Here is a 15,979-nt window from a genome sequence, read left to right on the forward strand (position 1 = left end):
CCCACTTATGATCCAATGAGGTGCCATACGAACCAGGTTGGGATACACTGGTCATTTCTAAGAGGGGGTTTCCAAAGATAGAATTCCATATGAAGAAAGAGCCTCATAGGCAGTAGAGGGTTGGTGCTCATACTAAAACCTCGTCCATGGTGTTGGAGGCACAATGATGTGCTGACGCTGGACGGGTTCTTTGTAGCCCTGCAGATAATTTCACTTTTCTTGCAGTAATTATGCTTGTTTTTGTTGAAGAAGACCACGAGGAACTTCTTAGATTTTTCTTCAGCAGTCAAAGGCTTTCAAGGTCTCCATAAAACTTTCCAGGCAAAAAGCGTGACGCTTGAACTAGAAAGATTTAGAGGAGAAAGAGGTGGACACTTGTGAGGAGGAGATTGAGGACGCACAAGTGAGATGTGAGTTGTTGTTTCATCATCACTCTCGGAGTTGCTTGAACTGTGAGATGGAGATGGCGGAGTTACTTCTTTTCCGGTGAACGCTTTGTTGGCATGAGTTGCCCTTGTTTTCTGTTTTCTAGGAATTACAATAGGTAAGATGGATTCTTTACCTCTATTCCTTCACAACCTCTACTTCTTCTAGACAACAAGAGTTGGTTGAGTATGACCTTTGCCCTTCCTTGGGACGAGAGGAGCTTCATCTTCTGTTTCATTCAAATCCCTTAGCACTTGGATGGTTGTCTTATTCTCCACATGTTTCCTTGGACTTTTCTTTGAAAGTGTAGTCATTGGACACACAACTTGAGGAGCTGGACGAGGTGGATTGGATGCGGCAGTTTCTTCATGTTTTTTCTTGGTTCTTTTCTCTTTAGTTAAGAGCTCTTCTTTTGCTTCAATTTGTTGAACCTGTTTCTTTGTTTTTTCCTATTAGCGTGCTCTTGCATAATCTTGTCAATCCTATTAGCAATGCCAAAGGTTTGTAGTGCCTTGTCTTCATCAACAGTAATATTTGAAAGTTTCATTTGCCTAAATCTTTTGGTAGCTTCCTCGTCCACTTGAAGAGGTTCTCTTTGATCTAGTTTCAGCTCTAGCTTTATTGCCTTGATCAGATTGATTTTTCTAAACTGTTGCTGCTTTGCAATGATAAAGCCTTTAACAATTATCATATGCTTGGATTCCTCATCCATTTTGTCAAACACATGATAAAAGTCATATTCCCAATGCAGTTTGTTGATTAAGGCTGCATATAATGTTGATGAATATAGTGTGAGGAAAATCAAAGGGAAGGTTTTTCATCAGATGGAACAACACAAACTTATGCAGGTCAAAGACAAAGTCCTTGGATCCTATCTTGTGCATAAAGCTCTTGCTGACGATGTTCGCCCATATCCTTGCCCTTTCACACATCAGAGAGTATGACACCTGCTTCTTTCCTTCAACCTTGGAGTTGTTTTCCCTAGGCAAAGCCCTTTCACATATCAAGGTTTTGGCATTGTGTTGGGGAGTAGTTGTGTGGTATCAAAAAGAAGAGAAATTTTAATTGATTTGGGTAGTTTCATTTTGTGAATGAATTACTCTTTTTTGTGTTATTTTTTTCTTCTCTTCCTCTAATTTTCTTTTTCTATCTCCATTTCTTTTATTTTTCTTTCGTTTATTTGGTTGCTTCTCTAATTCTTGTTGCTTTCTTAGTTACTCTTATTTGTTTATGCTAACTTAATCTTAGGGACTTGATGTGTTTTATTTTGTAGATCTGGGACAATAATGGACACAAAACATGGTGATTTTAGTCTCAATTCATCATACAAAGTTCGAACTAATATCATAATACAAACAAACTAAGGTGGTAGTAATTAGGTTCCCAAATCAACATTGAATCAAAGAAACATGGCAAGAACAAGCAATCCTATGGAGAGATAACGGGATTCTCTCAATTCTAACATCCAAGACCACTCATACAAAGCAAAACCTCCTTCCCCTTTACCTGAGTGAAGTGAAATAGTAGTGGAGAAATGAGAGAAAATTATGCATGGAAGGCACACATGTAAATCTCAATGGTTCTTTAAGTAAAACAAAGTCTATCATTGCTTTTTTTTTAATTATCTAGCATTTGTTTCATAATTTTATCTCTTTAATTTAATTTATTTATTACAATAAATAAATAAAATTAAAGAAATACATTTTTTTTTAATTTACACCCCATCAGGATTTAAAGACACGGTCAAATTCTCGTTATGAAAGAGATACAACAACCAAAGAAACTTAAAAGAAATTTAATTGCATTAAAATTTTCATTTGCGAGTAAGATCCATGTAATCAGCGTGGCCATATGGTTCAAACAACTCCGCAAAAAGGCCTTTCTTTCTTCTGGGGTTACGCTTCATGTCTTTGCACAATTGATCATGATACCATATGCCACAATTAGCAATGCATGATTTCGAATAATATTTTCCACCATATTGCTTCATATTGTCTTCCCACAATTTCACGTCCTTTTCCATCTCTCTTATACTAGGCAACTCTATGTTTCCATCCAAGAAATGCACCAGCCACAAGCTTTTCATTTCTGAGGCAAAAATATTTGATATGCCCTCGGCATATCCTACCATTGCCAACTGTGGGATTCGAGGGTGAATTATTTGTCTGAATTGGTACAATATAGGTAAGGTTTAGAATTAATCTTTATATAATAAAATAGTGCAAGAATAAATAGTCTATGTATTACCAGGTATAAAAGGTTATTCGATTGACATTTAATCATAAATTGACACGTATGAAAAATTAATAAATAATACTAAGAATATTTTTTGTAACAATAATAAAATCTTCCATTTGTAGTTCGTATTAACAGACATAGCAGACAAAATTTACAAAAGTCTTGCTTGAGCTACTTTAATGGTAGTTTTTTCATTTTCTTTTTCTCTCATGGTATAGGGAAGAAGTGAATTATAAGGATACTAGTAATTGAGTTAAGGGATCAAAATATCAATTTTGTTTCCTAACATGGTATTTGTTGGTCATGGCATAGAGCTAAGTTTGGATTCCTTAAACAAAGTATTGAGTTTGAACTTTGTGGAAAAAAAATGTTTAAAAAGATTCAATTATAGATGATTAATTAGATTTTTTAACAAAAATTATTCATTATCAAAATCAAAGATTACTTTATACCAGTATTAGTGATCCAAAAAAAATATATCAATTTAGTTACATATCTAGTTGAATTTTTTAACATATTTTTTTTGTAGCGACACAGAAATTACACTCATAATATAATTATGAGAATATATCTTTAATAGTAATGAAGACTTAAATACATCTTTTTGATTTTTTATTTTCTGAAAATTAATTTTAATTTAAGTTGTCATAATTTTTTTTATTTGATCTCTAAGTATATTGAAATGCAACAACACATGCATCTAGTTGTTATTGTTAGAATAAGTAATACCATAATTCACCCAAAAAAAAAAAATTAAGTGATACCATTGCAAACAAATTACCCATGGATATACATAAAAAAAAATACCTATGTATATAGTGTTTTAAAAACTAGATTGGTCCTCGACTAGGTCAAGGGACTGGATTTATGTGTCATTAATTGAACTGGTGAGTTAATAATTACACCACATGAATCAAGATATGTAACAGAATATATATATATAGTTATGTTATAAGTATATTAATTATTAATTAGTGATGGTGGTCTAGTGGTAAGTTAATCTACTAAATATTTTTCAAGTCTTGAATTTGACTTTTGAGTGTGTCATTTTTGTTGTATTTTCATTAAAACTTACATTTTAAAAGTTATAAATAATGGTTCAATCATACTGATTTATTGGGGGTTCACTAGTTCAACCATAGAACCATGTCAATGATACATCTAGTCCAATGGCTTAGACTGGTTACATCACCGATTCCCAGCCAGTCTAAGAAGTTTTTTAAAACTATACATGTATGACATAACCTAATTATGCTCTGTCATCAAAAGAAAAACTAATGATAAGGACTAAATTCGTTTTAAACATGTAATTTAATAAAATCATAAATTAATAAAAAAATCTTTTAAAAAGACTAAAATTAAAATGAATAAATTTGTATAACTAATTAATAACATCTTTAAAGCTACACTAGATAACTTGTTTGGCTCATTTTTCTTCCACAACCTGTTAAAAAAGTTAAGAGTTTGCGAAAGAAAAATTGCCAAACATAGAACACACCAACCTGTAGAGAGGAAGTGTTGAGGTTGCTGGCCCAATGATGTAATTTTGAAAGATTGGAGATTTGAATATGTTTTTGATTTTTTGGTCACCTTTGTATCCAGTGGCAAAAATTACTATATTTGTTTCTAGGGGCTTAGCTTCTCCATCAATGATTACACCTTCTCTACAAAAGCTAAAGCTTTGCGATTTCTTCATAAGAATGGATCCTTCTTTTAGCTTGTCAAAGAAGTTATCAGGAAACACCCCAAGCAGACATGTGGAGAGATCTTGAAGAAAGCTGTGATTAGGTACCAATCCATACTTCTTTAATGGCAGCTTCCATTTTAGAATAGTTTCAACAAATTTAGAAATTCCCCATCTCTGAAAGTTAATAATAGAGCCATATATGAACACATTATTGTTTACTTCTAAACTACAAGTATCAATATGAAATATAAATAAATATATATATATATATATATAAGAGGAGAAAATAAAAATATAGAAATGATATTGTTGGTATTGGTTTTCAATCAAATTTAAACTTTCAACATTTAATTGGTTTCATTGTTTCATGTATTATCAAGGTGAAACTTTAAATCTGATTGAAAAACAACACCAATAGTACTAATGATACGGTATCTAAGTTTTTTTTCTCCAAAAAATATAAAATAAATAGATATTGTTGGTAAATTAAAATCAAATTATGTACTTAATTTTTTAGAAATTCTCTCATTTAATTTCTCCAAAAGTTGAGGTACATAAATTTATTTTAGTTTAGGATATATAGAAGCTCAATTCATATTATTTTCTTATTGTCTTCTTTTTTTAAAATCCTTGTGAATATGTTTATTTAAAAATGATGTCATTTATTATTACCAGTGGTGAAAGTAAAGTGGCCACAAGGCCAAGTAGGAAGGGTTCTCCTGGCTTGTGAATTAAAAGCTCCGCAAAGCGATTTAAGAAAAAGAATCCAACAATAACACCCCAAAGGTCAAAATCTGGAAGAATCCAGTGTGCGGTCCTTTGAATAATTGTGCAAGGATACATGACTCCTATAAAAGTGATTAATGGAATATGAAACATCAGAATGGGAAATTTGAGAGGGAAATATAACTAATAACTAGGTAGTGATGCAGGAAAGCCAAATAAATCCTTCTGTATTTTGTGTAGAAAATAATTCTCACCATTTACATTTGCACATTCAGCTGCTAGATCAAGACCAGATTTCTGTGAGCCTATTATTGTAATCTTTTTTCTTTTGATGAATTCAGCAGCAGTCTCATTGTCCAAATTTGAGTAGTCCATGGAGTGCATGACCCTGCCATTAAAAACTTCTGGGCCTTTTCCTGGTGGGAATTCAGGAATGTTTGGAAAACCACTATATTTCCCAATGCAAAGAATGACAAAGTCAGCCTTGTGCACCTGTTCATATAAATGTGCAATTTGGTCAATTATTATTAATTTACTATAAAGCAAAAGTGACCCTTGAAAATTATAAAAGAATCTAATAAACATGTTTATTTGTTCATTATTGGAACTCGAACTCATCTTGCAAGTCATTCAAAAAATTTAAATTTACTTAAATATGTTTTTAGTCTCTTGAATTTGGAGTCTGATTTTGTTTAACCTCCCAAATTAAATTTTGTGTTTTTTAATCCCTCAAATTCATGAAATGCTTTTTTAAATCCTAACTGATTTTTGATGATTTGGATACAATTTCTGACGATTTTTCACCAAATGAGAAACCAAAAAAACATTTTGTGAATTTTAGATACTAAATTATACAAATTTTAATTTGAGGTACTAAAAAAGATAGACTCCTAAATTTGAGAGAATAAAAACATATTCAATTCTTTAAAATATGATGTCAATTAGTTATTACTTTTGTTTAGTGAGAAACAGGATACAGATACCACAAGGAGATACTTGACAAAACAAGAAATAGATAAATGAAAGTAAGACTTCCTCAGATTATAAAAAAAATAGCATACCAAAGAAAACAAACTATAAATACATACCTCTATGGATAAATTCTTGGTATCTTGCACAACAATATGCCAGGTTCCCTTGGAGCAAAAGGGCCTGCCATTACAACCCCACAATTCCCATGATTTCATTTCTTCACTAGACTCTCCAACATAATCTATATTGATTACTTTGGAGTTGAATCTAATGTAAGAAATGAGGGAAAAATGTTCAGCATAGGATTTAAGATAATCTAGCACTTGGTTGTGACTTGGATTATCTTCTTTAACTGAAGAAGGCCATGGAAAATCTATAAACTGGTACGTTTGTTTAGTATTTTGGAGCTTGGTGGACTCTATGGTATGTCTCCATAGTCCTCCAACACCATCATCAACTTCAAAGACAATTGGATTAAATCCAAACTCTATAAGGTATTTGCAGGCAACCAGGCCACTTGTTCCTGCCCCAATAATTGCAACCCTTCTTTCCATTTCAGCTACCGAGACAACAATTGCAAGCAACTCTTTGCTCCAATGGTCAAATATTCAGGGCTGTAATATTTTGAACCGAATGCTTTAGAACTATATTAATAGTAAAAATGGATGTCATATAATAACACGATTTCAGAAAATAGAAATGTTCTTTGAACAGACGTGTGCAGTTTTGTTATATATCACTAGTTTATATAAATCGTGCAAGGTGGGGAACAATTAAAAACTATATTGTTAATATAAGAATAAATAATATATGTATTGACTAACTCATCGAATCACAAACAAAATGAATTTGTACTATTAGAATGTGTAAGGCCTAAATTATTTGCAGAACGGTTTTTCTTGGCAGCTTCTGTCTGTAGCATGAATAATTTATATTTTACATAATAAATGATTTAGACTTAAATCGAATGGAAAATCCTGTACAGCGATTATAATACAAAAATAGAAAGCCGAATGGTCAAGGAACCCAATAATCTAGCACAAATAATGCTTCAAGCCCCAAGCAAAGTACTGTTTCTTAATGTGTGTGTGTGTTTTTTTTAAACCGGTATCGAGCGAATGACCAATCCCTCCAGATAGTCCATTTGAGGGGTGAATCTCTTCCAATAGATATTTTTTCATACGCTTATCAAGAATTAAATTTCTACCACAAATTTAAAGAACAAGATTATCTATCAACCATATCATACTAAAATGATATTGTTTCTTTAATTCCATTTTTTTAATTTTGTAATTGTACAACTAAATGAAGGGTAATATAAGATTTAATTTCATTCGAATATAATGAGCACTGACGACATACTGCAATGTGTAGTGGTATCCATTACAGGACTTGGTGACAATATCAGAAATGCAGCCCCCAAAATGTCAAGAAAAACTTTAGTTTTGAAAAGTCACTTGCATGAAACCATATTTACAACTTTAGAAAAACAAATTAATTACATTTTGCAAGGACTAAAACAAAAAATAAAAATAAAAAAAATTACAGGAATGAAAATGAAAAAAAAAAAACCACTAAATTACTAGAACCAAAAATATATTTAAGCCAACAAAATATATATTCTTTACAAAAATTGTCAGAATTTGGATATATTATTAGGCACTGATACACGATGCATTTTACAACCTGCGAACACACCGGACTCTGGTTTTGACCTTTTCATTTCTCATTTATTTACAATTTCTTCTTTACAGATGAAACAAGTGATACAATACATACATACAGAAGGAATTGATAAAATGCAGTGGAGAATCAATGTTATAAATAGATCAAACCCAGTTTTATGGCTTCTGAGCTGTGAACATAATAAAAGCCTGCTGAATTTTGCTTGAGTAATTGGTAAGACCACATGAGGTGCAAAGGTCTTTGATCTCTTCCTCTGTTAGATAGCCATAGCCTTGTGGAGTCCTCTACAAACCAAAAAAACCTTTAAATCAACTTAGTTGGGAGTTAAGGAAAACTTATTAAATGGTAAAACAGAAATCGAATTTATAAAATCAGGAGATAATCGCTGATAAAAAAAATCAGGAGATAATCAAGTAGTCACTTAAATAGGTAAGTCACGCAAAAAGGCACACACAATGAAACATTCAGCATGCAAAATGTTGACACTTCAGAATATATGACAAAAGATCATAGATAGTTATGATCAGAGTTTACCTCCCTGAAAGGGCGTAAAAACCAGGGAGTTTTTGAACTATAACGCAGAAAAGTGCTCCCAACAAATACTCCACCATTTTTTAGTGTCCGGGTGATTTCAGCAACCTATAAAAAAGTTTATATTGGGTGTGCCATCATGAAAATTAAAATATTTAACTAGTGAGAAACATATATGGACAAACAAGCAAATAATATAGATCAGGTAACAATAAACACATTGATGATAAAATATGCGAAAACCATAAAATATGGACATGGCATCCCATGATTAATTGTTTTGAGAATTTCTGGGTAAATATTAATAGAAGGAGGTTATGGAGACGGGGGTAAGTGATTTGAAGTAGTGCACACAACTGCAACACTAGCACCTTTAGTCTGCTGCAGGAACTATTTGTCATGTTACATCTATTCACAAGAATTAAATTCTCATCTAGAAGATTTTTCATGTATTGAATTCAGTTATTCATTTTGAAAAGAAAAAAAAACATAATAGTTCATTTTTCTTAGCTAAGAGAGCCTTTGAAAAATAAGCTATTATTTCTACAACGTAATTAAAACCAAACATGCACTTAAGCTACAGGTGTCATTTATAATAAGCATGCACAACTTTCAATATACAAAACATGCATCTTTATCTTTGCATGTATCATGTATGCATCTGTGTGCACATTACAGGCACGTATATTGAAAAACAAAATCAGGGAGGGAAGAATTTCCATTTTATTTCTGTGCATTTGCCTCAAAACAAAATATTACATTCAGACACTCAATCAGGAGTCAGGACAATAATTTAAAGCAGAAATTTCTGTCAGTTTGCTCTTTATAATCTCCTAGTATATCTCTGGAAGCAGAAGTCTTGCTTTTATGACATTGACACGATAAATATTCTGTTTACTAAACATTTCTTACTTCAGAAGAACCAATTGAGCAACTGGTTTGTATTTATAAACATCCAAGCAAAATATATTATTTGAAGCTCATACGGTAATTCTACGAAAAAGTTGTACATATATTAAGTAAAAATGCAGCACGACATGCATTTTTAGAGTGAATGGAAGGCACAGCCTTTTTGTCTAAAAGACTGGTTCGTGCTTTTAATTGACATGGGAACACACAATAGCACCAATCTGGTAAAAAGGTTAACCTAATCCAAACATACTACTGTTCATCACACACTGACACAGCACTTACAGCATTGGAGGGAGATGGCCAGCAATGCAAAGCTGCACCAGCATGAACAGCATCAACCGAACCTGATGAGAAGGGAAGTCTAGAAACATCTGCCCTTACAAGAGCAATATTACTGCAAACAGTGAAAGGAAACAGTATTAAGGGCATCTGTGTCTTCTAATACAAACAAAAAAAATGAATTTCTCATTCTTTACTGACATTAAATTCAAAATCAAGTATAGGATAAGAAAAAAATACTTTGTTGAAAGTGTGTCATCTTTCTCAATGAAATCATAACATTGACGAAGCATATTCTCAGAAAAATCTAGTGCTATGACTCCCGAATATGTTCCAGATTTGGCGAATTTTCGGGAAAATAAACCACTACCACAGCTAACATCAACAAGAAGTCCACCTTCAGCAGATTCAAAGTACTCTTGAGCCATTTTGAACTGCATAACAAAGAAAATGTAGTGAATTACTATGAGGTAAGCCAAATGCCAGAGCAAAATAGAGGAAAGATACATAGCCTCTACTTCCATCCTGTGATATATATGTTATTAAACAAAGTTGGCTATGTCCACTAAAATAATCTTTGGAAAAATATCGAGAAACCTGAATATTATTTTTCAAGTAAATGCATACCTCTTCATCAGGACCAGGAAAGCCACTTTGCCTGAAATTCTGACGCCAACCTCTTTCATACAAGAATGAAACCAGGGGACTCCTAATAACAAGGTTAAACACGAAGGAAAACATAAGAACTTTCCCAAACAATTGGGCATGCAAAAACTGAATTATACAACTTATGTCACATGTTAAAACAATAACTCAAAAATGGCAAAAATAAGAGAGAAAAAAATCCTCTAATAAAAAACAAATGGAAAAATGGACATAGAACGCAATATTGTTGGTAAACTGGTATGTGCAACATATGATAATAATTGCTCATCAAGGATATGTACCTGACACCATTATATCACATAGTATCAAGGAGTTATTAACACATGGCGGTCTAATGCCATGAAACTGGAGTTATATCACTAATCATACCTGAAAAGCTCAGTCCGAGCAGGTTGAATTTCAGTGTAGTCTCTCAATCCAGCAGTTACAGTCAGATCCAGATACCTATCTTTGCTAGAATATGTCTTCTTACATCTCTTACACATGAAACCAGACCTGTAGATTGCAGGTCTGAAGATCAAAAACCATTTAGTTAATTACTAAAAGTACGACACAGGATTTTGAAAACATACAGAACTAATTACACCTGCCATCATGCATATGATATCTAGCTGACTTACAAGTTAAGGCCAGAAGGACCTTTTCTTATCAATGGTTCATAACATACAGGGCAAGCAAAGATGTCTGCTTCAATTGCATGATCCTGCTGTGTACCTAACTCCTGAATGAAACATTAATAAAACTCCTAAGTTCCTAACACAAGTAAGTTTTTTGTTTATGGTCTTAATATAAATTGATATTAGCAAAAACAGATATCATATAGGCTATAGCGGTCTCGAATTTCCTGGGGTACCAAAATTTGCAGTTCTTGCAAATGAAATAATTGACAACTTATAAAAAGCAGTGCCTTATACTGTTCATACAACTTCTGCCAAAAGAAAAAAGAAATTAGCCTTACGAATTAGTAGTATATGTTATGATTTTAAACTGTATTATTACTGATTGCAATTGCAATTGCAGACCACAATTTAAAATCATGTACCACTTACCAGCACATTTTTGCACTCGTCTTCCATACCTAACTAATCGAACATCATGTGACGAAATCTCTCAAGCAACAGAGCAGAATAAAATAATTTCAAGTATTTTAGAAAAAAAAAAAAAAAAGTAAACCATAAGGGTAAATGATCAGTTTTGCTCCCTGAACTTAAACATAATTTAGTCCCTAAAAGAACAAAAATTCTGATTTAATCCTTTAACATGTATAAAGTGCAACAATTGCATCCTGCCATAAGTTGTGTGAGATCAATTTGACACTAAGTTGTAATTTTTTAGGATCAATTTGACACTAAGTTGTAATTTTTTAGGATCAATTTGACATTAAACTATAAAATTCAGAACCAATTTATCATTAACTTGTGCAGTACTTTTATACTTTTTACACATTCAGAGACTAAATAAGAATTTTCATTCCTCCTAACGACTAAATTATCATTGGTTTACACAATTTTAAGGACCATAATTATCATTTACCCTAAACCATGATCATACCATATACTTATTAAACTCAGTTCCTAAGAGGAAAAAACAACAACTATAATGGTAAGTTTAATAGCATGAAAAGAGCATGATATTCAGCCAAAAAAGAAAATGAAAAGAGCATGACAAATATTATATTGAATATGTAAGTGGCAGTGTTGCGTTAAATAGGGAAATTACGAATATGATTGGAGGAAAAGGAAAGAGGGAAAGGGTGAGGTTTACTGATTCTGCGGCAACTGCGGAGATAGCGCGAATGGTTCTTTGGGATATGGAGCGGAGGAGGCGAGGGCGAAAGTGGGATTTAGAAGAAAGGCGGGGGCATTTCGAGAATTGAAGTTGATGCAGAGGATGAAAGAAAGGAGGACTAAGAACAGACGTGGCCATTGCTATAGAATGGAGCTAGAAACAACAAAACATATATGGTTTAAACGTTTCCCTCGTCACTCGCTTTCTTCTTCCTACTTGCTCCAGGAACTTTTGACTCCGGAGCCATAAAAATATTTAAGAAAAATAAGGGAAAAAAATGTGGTGGGATTATGGTTTTTGCCTTTTTTGACCGGGAAAATTAGATTTTCCCCCACACAATTTTTTTCCAGATAAAAAATGATTTCAGTTCTTTAATTTAAGATTTTATTTTTAATCTCTCAACCTAAGTCTTATTTTTTATATGTTCTTAGTTAACATTTATAGTCCTTACCTAGAATTAGTGTTAAATGATGATAAGGTATTTAAGTTGGTAGTAACATGACTTATGTGAAATACTAATTTAACTTGATAATTATATGTAAAATTTGTAGGTATATTATATTTTTAGTCTCTTATCTTTTTATCAAAATTTTACTTAGGCTAAGGTTAAGCTTTTAGCCATAATATTAGGGATTACTTAAGCTTGGACATGCAACATTGAAAATGCAAAATAAAGTCCTTGCATGGCTTTCCAAGAGTTCCAAAACTCAATAAACTTCCGATAAAGCCAACATATGAGATTCAAAGTTGAAAATTAACATATTCAAACAATAAAACTAAACTAGTATTTTGGTGTTCTTGTACATAAGTTTAGTCTTGTTTTTAATTCATTTTACTTGATTTTGTTGGCAAAACTCATGGAATTTTGTGAAGTGTGACAAAGTTAGGACAAGGGTGGAAAAATGTGGAAACCTTGCATAAAAAGGTTGAAAAAGCGTTAGATGAGTGCTTCAATGAAGAGTACCACCATGCTCCTAGGAGAACAGTTGTGCTTATTCCATAACACCATGGTTGGCTACAGGAAGGTCGTTCTCAATTTTTTCATAAAAATCCCATCAACATCATCAATTTTCAAGATTGGCCCATTCTCTCCAAGGTTCAAATTTTAAGTTGTTCACTCAATGAGAATGGTTGTACTCTTCAACGGCATGGTTGTGTTCTTGTCCGCATCAGTTACATTTGTATTTTATAAAAGGTAAATTGGGATCTTTGGATAGATTTTTGAAATCTCTTGGTAGGTTTTTATAAGCTTTTGAGAGAATCCATGAGTTAGATAAAAGTTCATCATAGACTTTTCTAAGAGACTCAAGGTCATCGAAATTTACCTCATCGTCCTAGTCTGATTTGGATCCTTCAGAAGTTGTGTATGCCATCAGGCATATGTTTGCGTCTTCATCGTCTTCATTAGACGAGGTGTAATCCAAATCTTCCCACGTGTTCATAATCTCCTTCTTTGCTTTAGTCTTAAAGAATTTCTTCTTGTTTTGACTTTTCACCAAATATGGGCATTTCGACTTGAAGTGTCGAGGCTTTTTGTACTCATAACAGACTATGGAGCTTTTGTCTTTGTCCTTCTTGTCCCAGGGCATCCTTCTTGAAGAGTTTGTCCACTTAGACCTATTTTTGTTTCTCCACATCTTGCAAATTTTGCGAGAGATGAAGGCGAGCTCATCCTCATCTGAGTCTTTTTCATATTCATTATTAGATGAATCACTTACTTTAAGCGCTTTAGAGGAGCTTCTCTATACTTGTTTTCAAGACGATGGTTCTTTCTTGTTCTTTTGACTACTAAGAGCCAAAGATTTTTCTCTTCTAAGACCTTTGCCTTGCTGGAGCTCTTGTTCATGAACCTTGAGGGTACCAACAAGTTTCTCAAGAGACATAGACTCAAGATTCTTTAATGCTCTCAGCACTGTTACCTACAGTCTCTATTTCCTAGATAGACTTCTTAGAATTTTTTCAATGTGGTCATAATTATTATAAGTTCTACCTAAGGATCTTAGTTCATGAAGAATGGTTTGAAAACATCCGAACATACATTGTATGTCTTTGTTTTCTTCCATGGAGAAGAGCTTATACTTATGTGTGAGGAGACTGAGTTTGTTCCTCTTTACCTATGAGGTACCCTCGTATGTTATAGCTAAGGTGTCCCACATTTGTTTGGCACTCCTAAAGTTGTGTACCTTTGTGTACTCCTCTTCTAAAAGAGCACACAACATCGCATTCTTAGCCTTGGAGTTTAGCAAGAATATGAGCTTTTGTTGCTTCATCCACTAGCTTTTAGGGATCTCATTTAGCTGATTGTCGTATGGTATGTAATTTTCATTTTCCACCACATACCATAAATCTATATGAATGGATTCAAAATGGGCCATCATACTCTCCTTCCAGTAGTTGTACTTTAACCCTCTTAATAGAGGTGATTTGTTTGTGACAAATCCTTCTTTCACATCTTTGATATATATGGGATCTTTTTCTTAGTATTGTCAAATACTCAACCTTTAAGGCCAAGCTCTGAATAGTGTATTTATCAAAGATAAAAACTTTTTGCAATAACAAGGATAGTATGAATAATACAAAGACAAACACTGGTCGTCCACTGAGAATAAAAAGACCAAAAAGGAAAGAGTGATCCTCTAGTTACAAATAAAAGTTTCTTAAAACAATTTTTCAAATAAGCACTTGTTGTAAAGTGGTGTTAAAAAAAGTAATAATAACACTTGATAAAACAATATGGAGAAAAGTAGAAACCCTTGGTTAATACTGGTTCGCTCAACCTGAGCTACGTCCAGTTCTTCTTTACTCACTAGTAAAGGGTTCCACTAATCAATGACTAATTACAAACAAGTATTATAACCCGCCACTCCTTGCTTTACAATTATTTCTTAACACCACTTCTGATGTCTTCTTAGACTTTCATTGAATCTAAGAACCCCAAGTATTTTTTAACACTAAGCCACTCCTGACATTCACAAACAAATGTTTGATTGAATACAAGTATTCTTAACACTCAGAGAACGAATATACAATTAAGCATAAATACAAACTACTTTGCTTTTTAAAGAATAATAACAGTGTAGAACATATATTGTTTATATCAGAGTTTCGCCTCTTGCGTTCTTTATCTTTCTTTTTATCGTTTTCCAGCATTTTGCTTCATTGAGGGAGACATCCTTTTATGGACTTCAGTGAGATATCCGTTGTGGGATTTGTGTCGTTATCTTGAAAGGACCATTGTCTCACATAGAGGAATTGTTCAATGTGTCAAGCTCTGAAGGGCGAGGATTTATAGGAAGTATAGACAACGTCATGTGCTTTTTGACCTTTGTGAAAGCAACCTTCCAGGGCATATTCCTCGGAGGTCTTCTAGTCTCTTCTATGTTGTCTTTTTCTTGAATTCAAATGTTAGTTTTTCAAACGTAATAAAGACAAATGGGATTTGCATAAAACAATACATATGCACTTTCCTTTTCCATGATACTTAGTCCTTGAGACTGGACACAAGAATTTACCTTATAACAATATGTTGTGTTGTTATGCACAAGAGTGGACACTCACTGAATATAGCATTTTGGACGCTAGGTTGAAACAGAGCATCCTCTCTATAGTTGTGGGTGATATTCCTTTAACATAATAATTTTGTCCACTTGTCAAAAACTCATTAGAATATCAATAATTTATACTTATGTTATACATCAAAATCTAGGATGGATGAAAGCATGATCATCCATACCTAACAAGCTCATCTTCTTCCACATCATCAGATTCTATGACACCCCTTGGCTTTGTTTTGATTATAACACACCAACCACGTTTGTCCATTGTTGTAGCACGATACGAGACATAATACACTTGCCTTAAATTATTCACAATGATAAATGGATCAAATTGTTCATATCTTGCATCCATTCAAATATCCACAACATTATATTTTGAATCCACTCTTGTACCTTTTCTTGATGGATCAAAGCAATCACAATAAAATACCACCACTTTCTTATGATAGCTTAAAGTATTGTACTCAAGCTCATATATGTGTTGAATGATCCCATAGAAATTATCATCACC

The 15,979-nt window shown here is 33.0% G+C and overlaps 2 protein-coding genes across 8 annotated transcripts; both read right to left on the minus strand.

Moving 5' to 3' along the window:
- Positions 1-1,333: 1,333 nt before the first annotated feature.
- Positions 1,334-7,550, minus strand: LOC100798440 (probable flavin-containing monooxygenase 1). The gene is made up of 5 exons (XM_003533822.5): positions 6,166-7,550; positions 5,332-5,569; positions 5,024-5,199; positions 4,167-4,525; positions 1,334-2,591 (listed from the first exon to the last, which is right to left on the minus strand). Exons 1-5 carry the CDS (start codon positions 6,601-6,603, stop codon positions 2,240-2,242), a joined length of 1,563 nt encoding a protein of 520 aa, XP_003533870.1. The 5' UTR covers positions 6,604-7,550; the 3' UTR covers positions 1,334-2,239.
- An 83-nt stretch (positions 7,551-7,633) lies between these two features.
- On the minus strand, positions 7,634-12,187 carry LOC100798970 (S-adenosyl-L-methionine-dependent methyltransferases superfamily protein). 7 transcript variants are annotated; one of them, NM_001255946.3, is made up of 8 exons: positions 11,888-12,158; positions 10,744-10,844; positions 10,493-10,633; positions 10,085-10,166; positions 9,698-9,891; positions 9,461-9,572; positions 8,270-8,374; positions 7,634-8,019 (listed from the first exon to the last, which is right to left on the minus strand). In NM_001255946.3, the coding sequence occupies exons 1-8, from the start codon at positions 12,047-12,049 to the stop codon at positions 7,891-7,893; spliced, it is 1,026 nt and encodes a 341-aa protein (NP_001242875.2). In that variant the 5' UTR covers positions 12,050-12,158; the 3' UTR covers positions 7,634-7,890. The 7 variants fall into 7 exon arrangements, with proteins under 7 accessions (NP_001242875.2, XP_040860747.1, XP_014617018.1 ...); XM_041004813.1 differs by having other exon boundaries at positions 7,668-8,019; positions 10,085-10,163; positions 11,888-12,187; XM_014761532.3 differs by having other exon boundaries at positions 7,668-8,019; positions 10,493-10,618; positions 11,843-12,187.
- Positions 12,188-15,979: the final 3,792 nt, after the last annotated feature.

Source organism: Glycine max, chromosome 9 (genome assembly GCF_000004515.6).
Source record: "Glycine max cultivar Williams 82 chromosome 9, Glycine_max_v4.0, whole genome shotgun sequence".
Taxonomy (NCBI): Eukaryota; Viridiplantae; Streptophyta; class Magnoliopsida; order Fabales; family Fabaceae; genus Glycine; species Glycine max.

Excerpts from the sequence above, each read along its gene's own strand:
- LOC100798970 (XM_014761531.3), bottom strand. The coding sequence starts at position 12,049 with ATGGCCACGTCTGTTCTTAGTCCTCCTTTCTTTCATCCTCTGCATCAA. Across the intron at positions 10,167-10,492 it reads GCTCGGACTGAGCTTTTCAG|GAGTCCCCTGGTTTCATTCT; the intron begins GTATGATTAGTG and ends CCTTGTTATTAG. Across the intron at positions 9,573-9,697 it reads GATGACACACTTTCAACAAA|TAATATTGCTCTTGTAAGGG; the intron begins GTATTTTTTTCT and ends CACTGTTTGCAG.
- LOC100798440 (XM_003533822.5), bottom strand. The coding sequence starts at position 6,603 with ATGGAAAGAAGGGTTGCAATTATTGGGGCAGGAACAAGTGGCCTGGTT. Across the intron at positions 4,526-5,023 it reads CCACTTTACTTTCACCACTG|AGATGGGGAATTTCTAAATT; the intron begins GTAATAATAAAT and ends ATTAACTTTCAG. Across the intron at positions 2,592-4,166 it reads TCAACACTTCCTCTCTACAG|ACAAATAATTCACCCTCGAA; the intron begins GTTGGTGTGTTC and ends GTACCAATTCAG.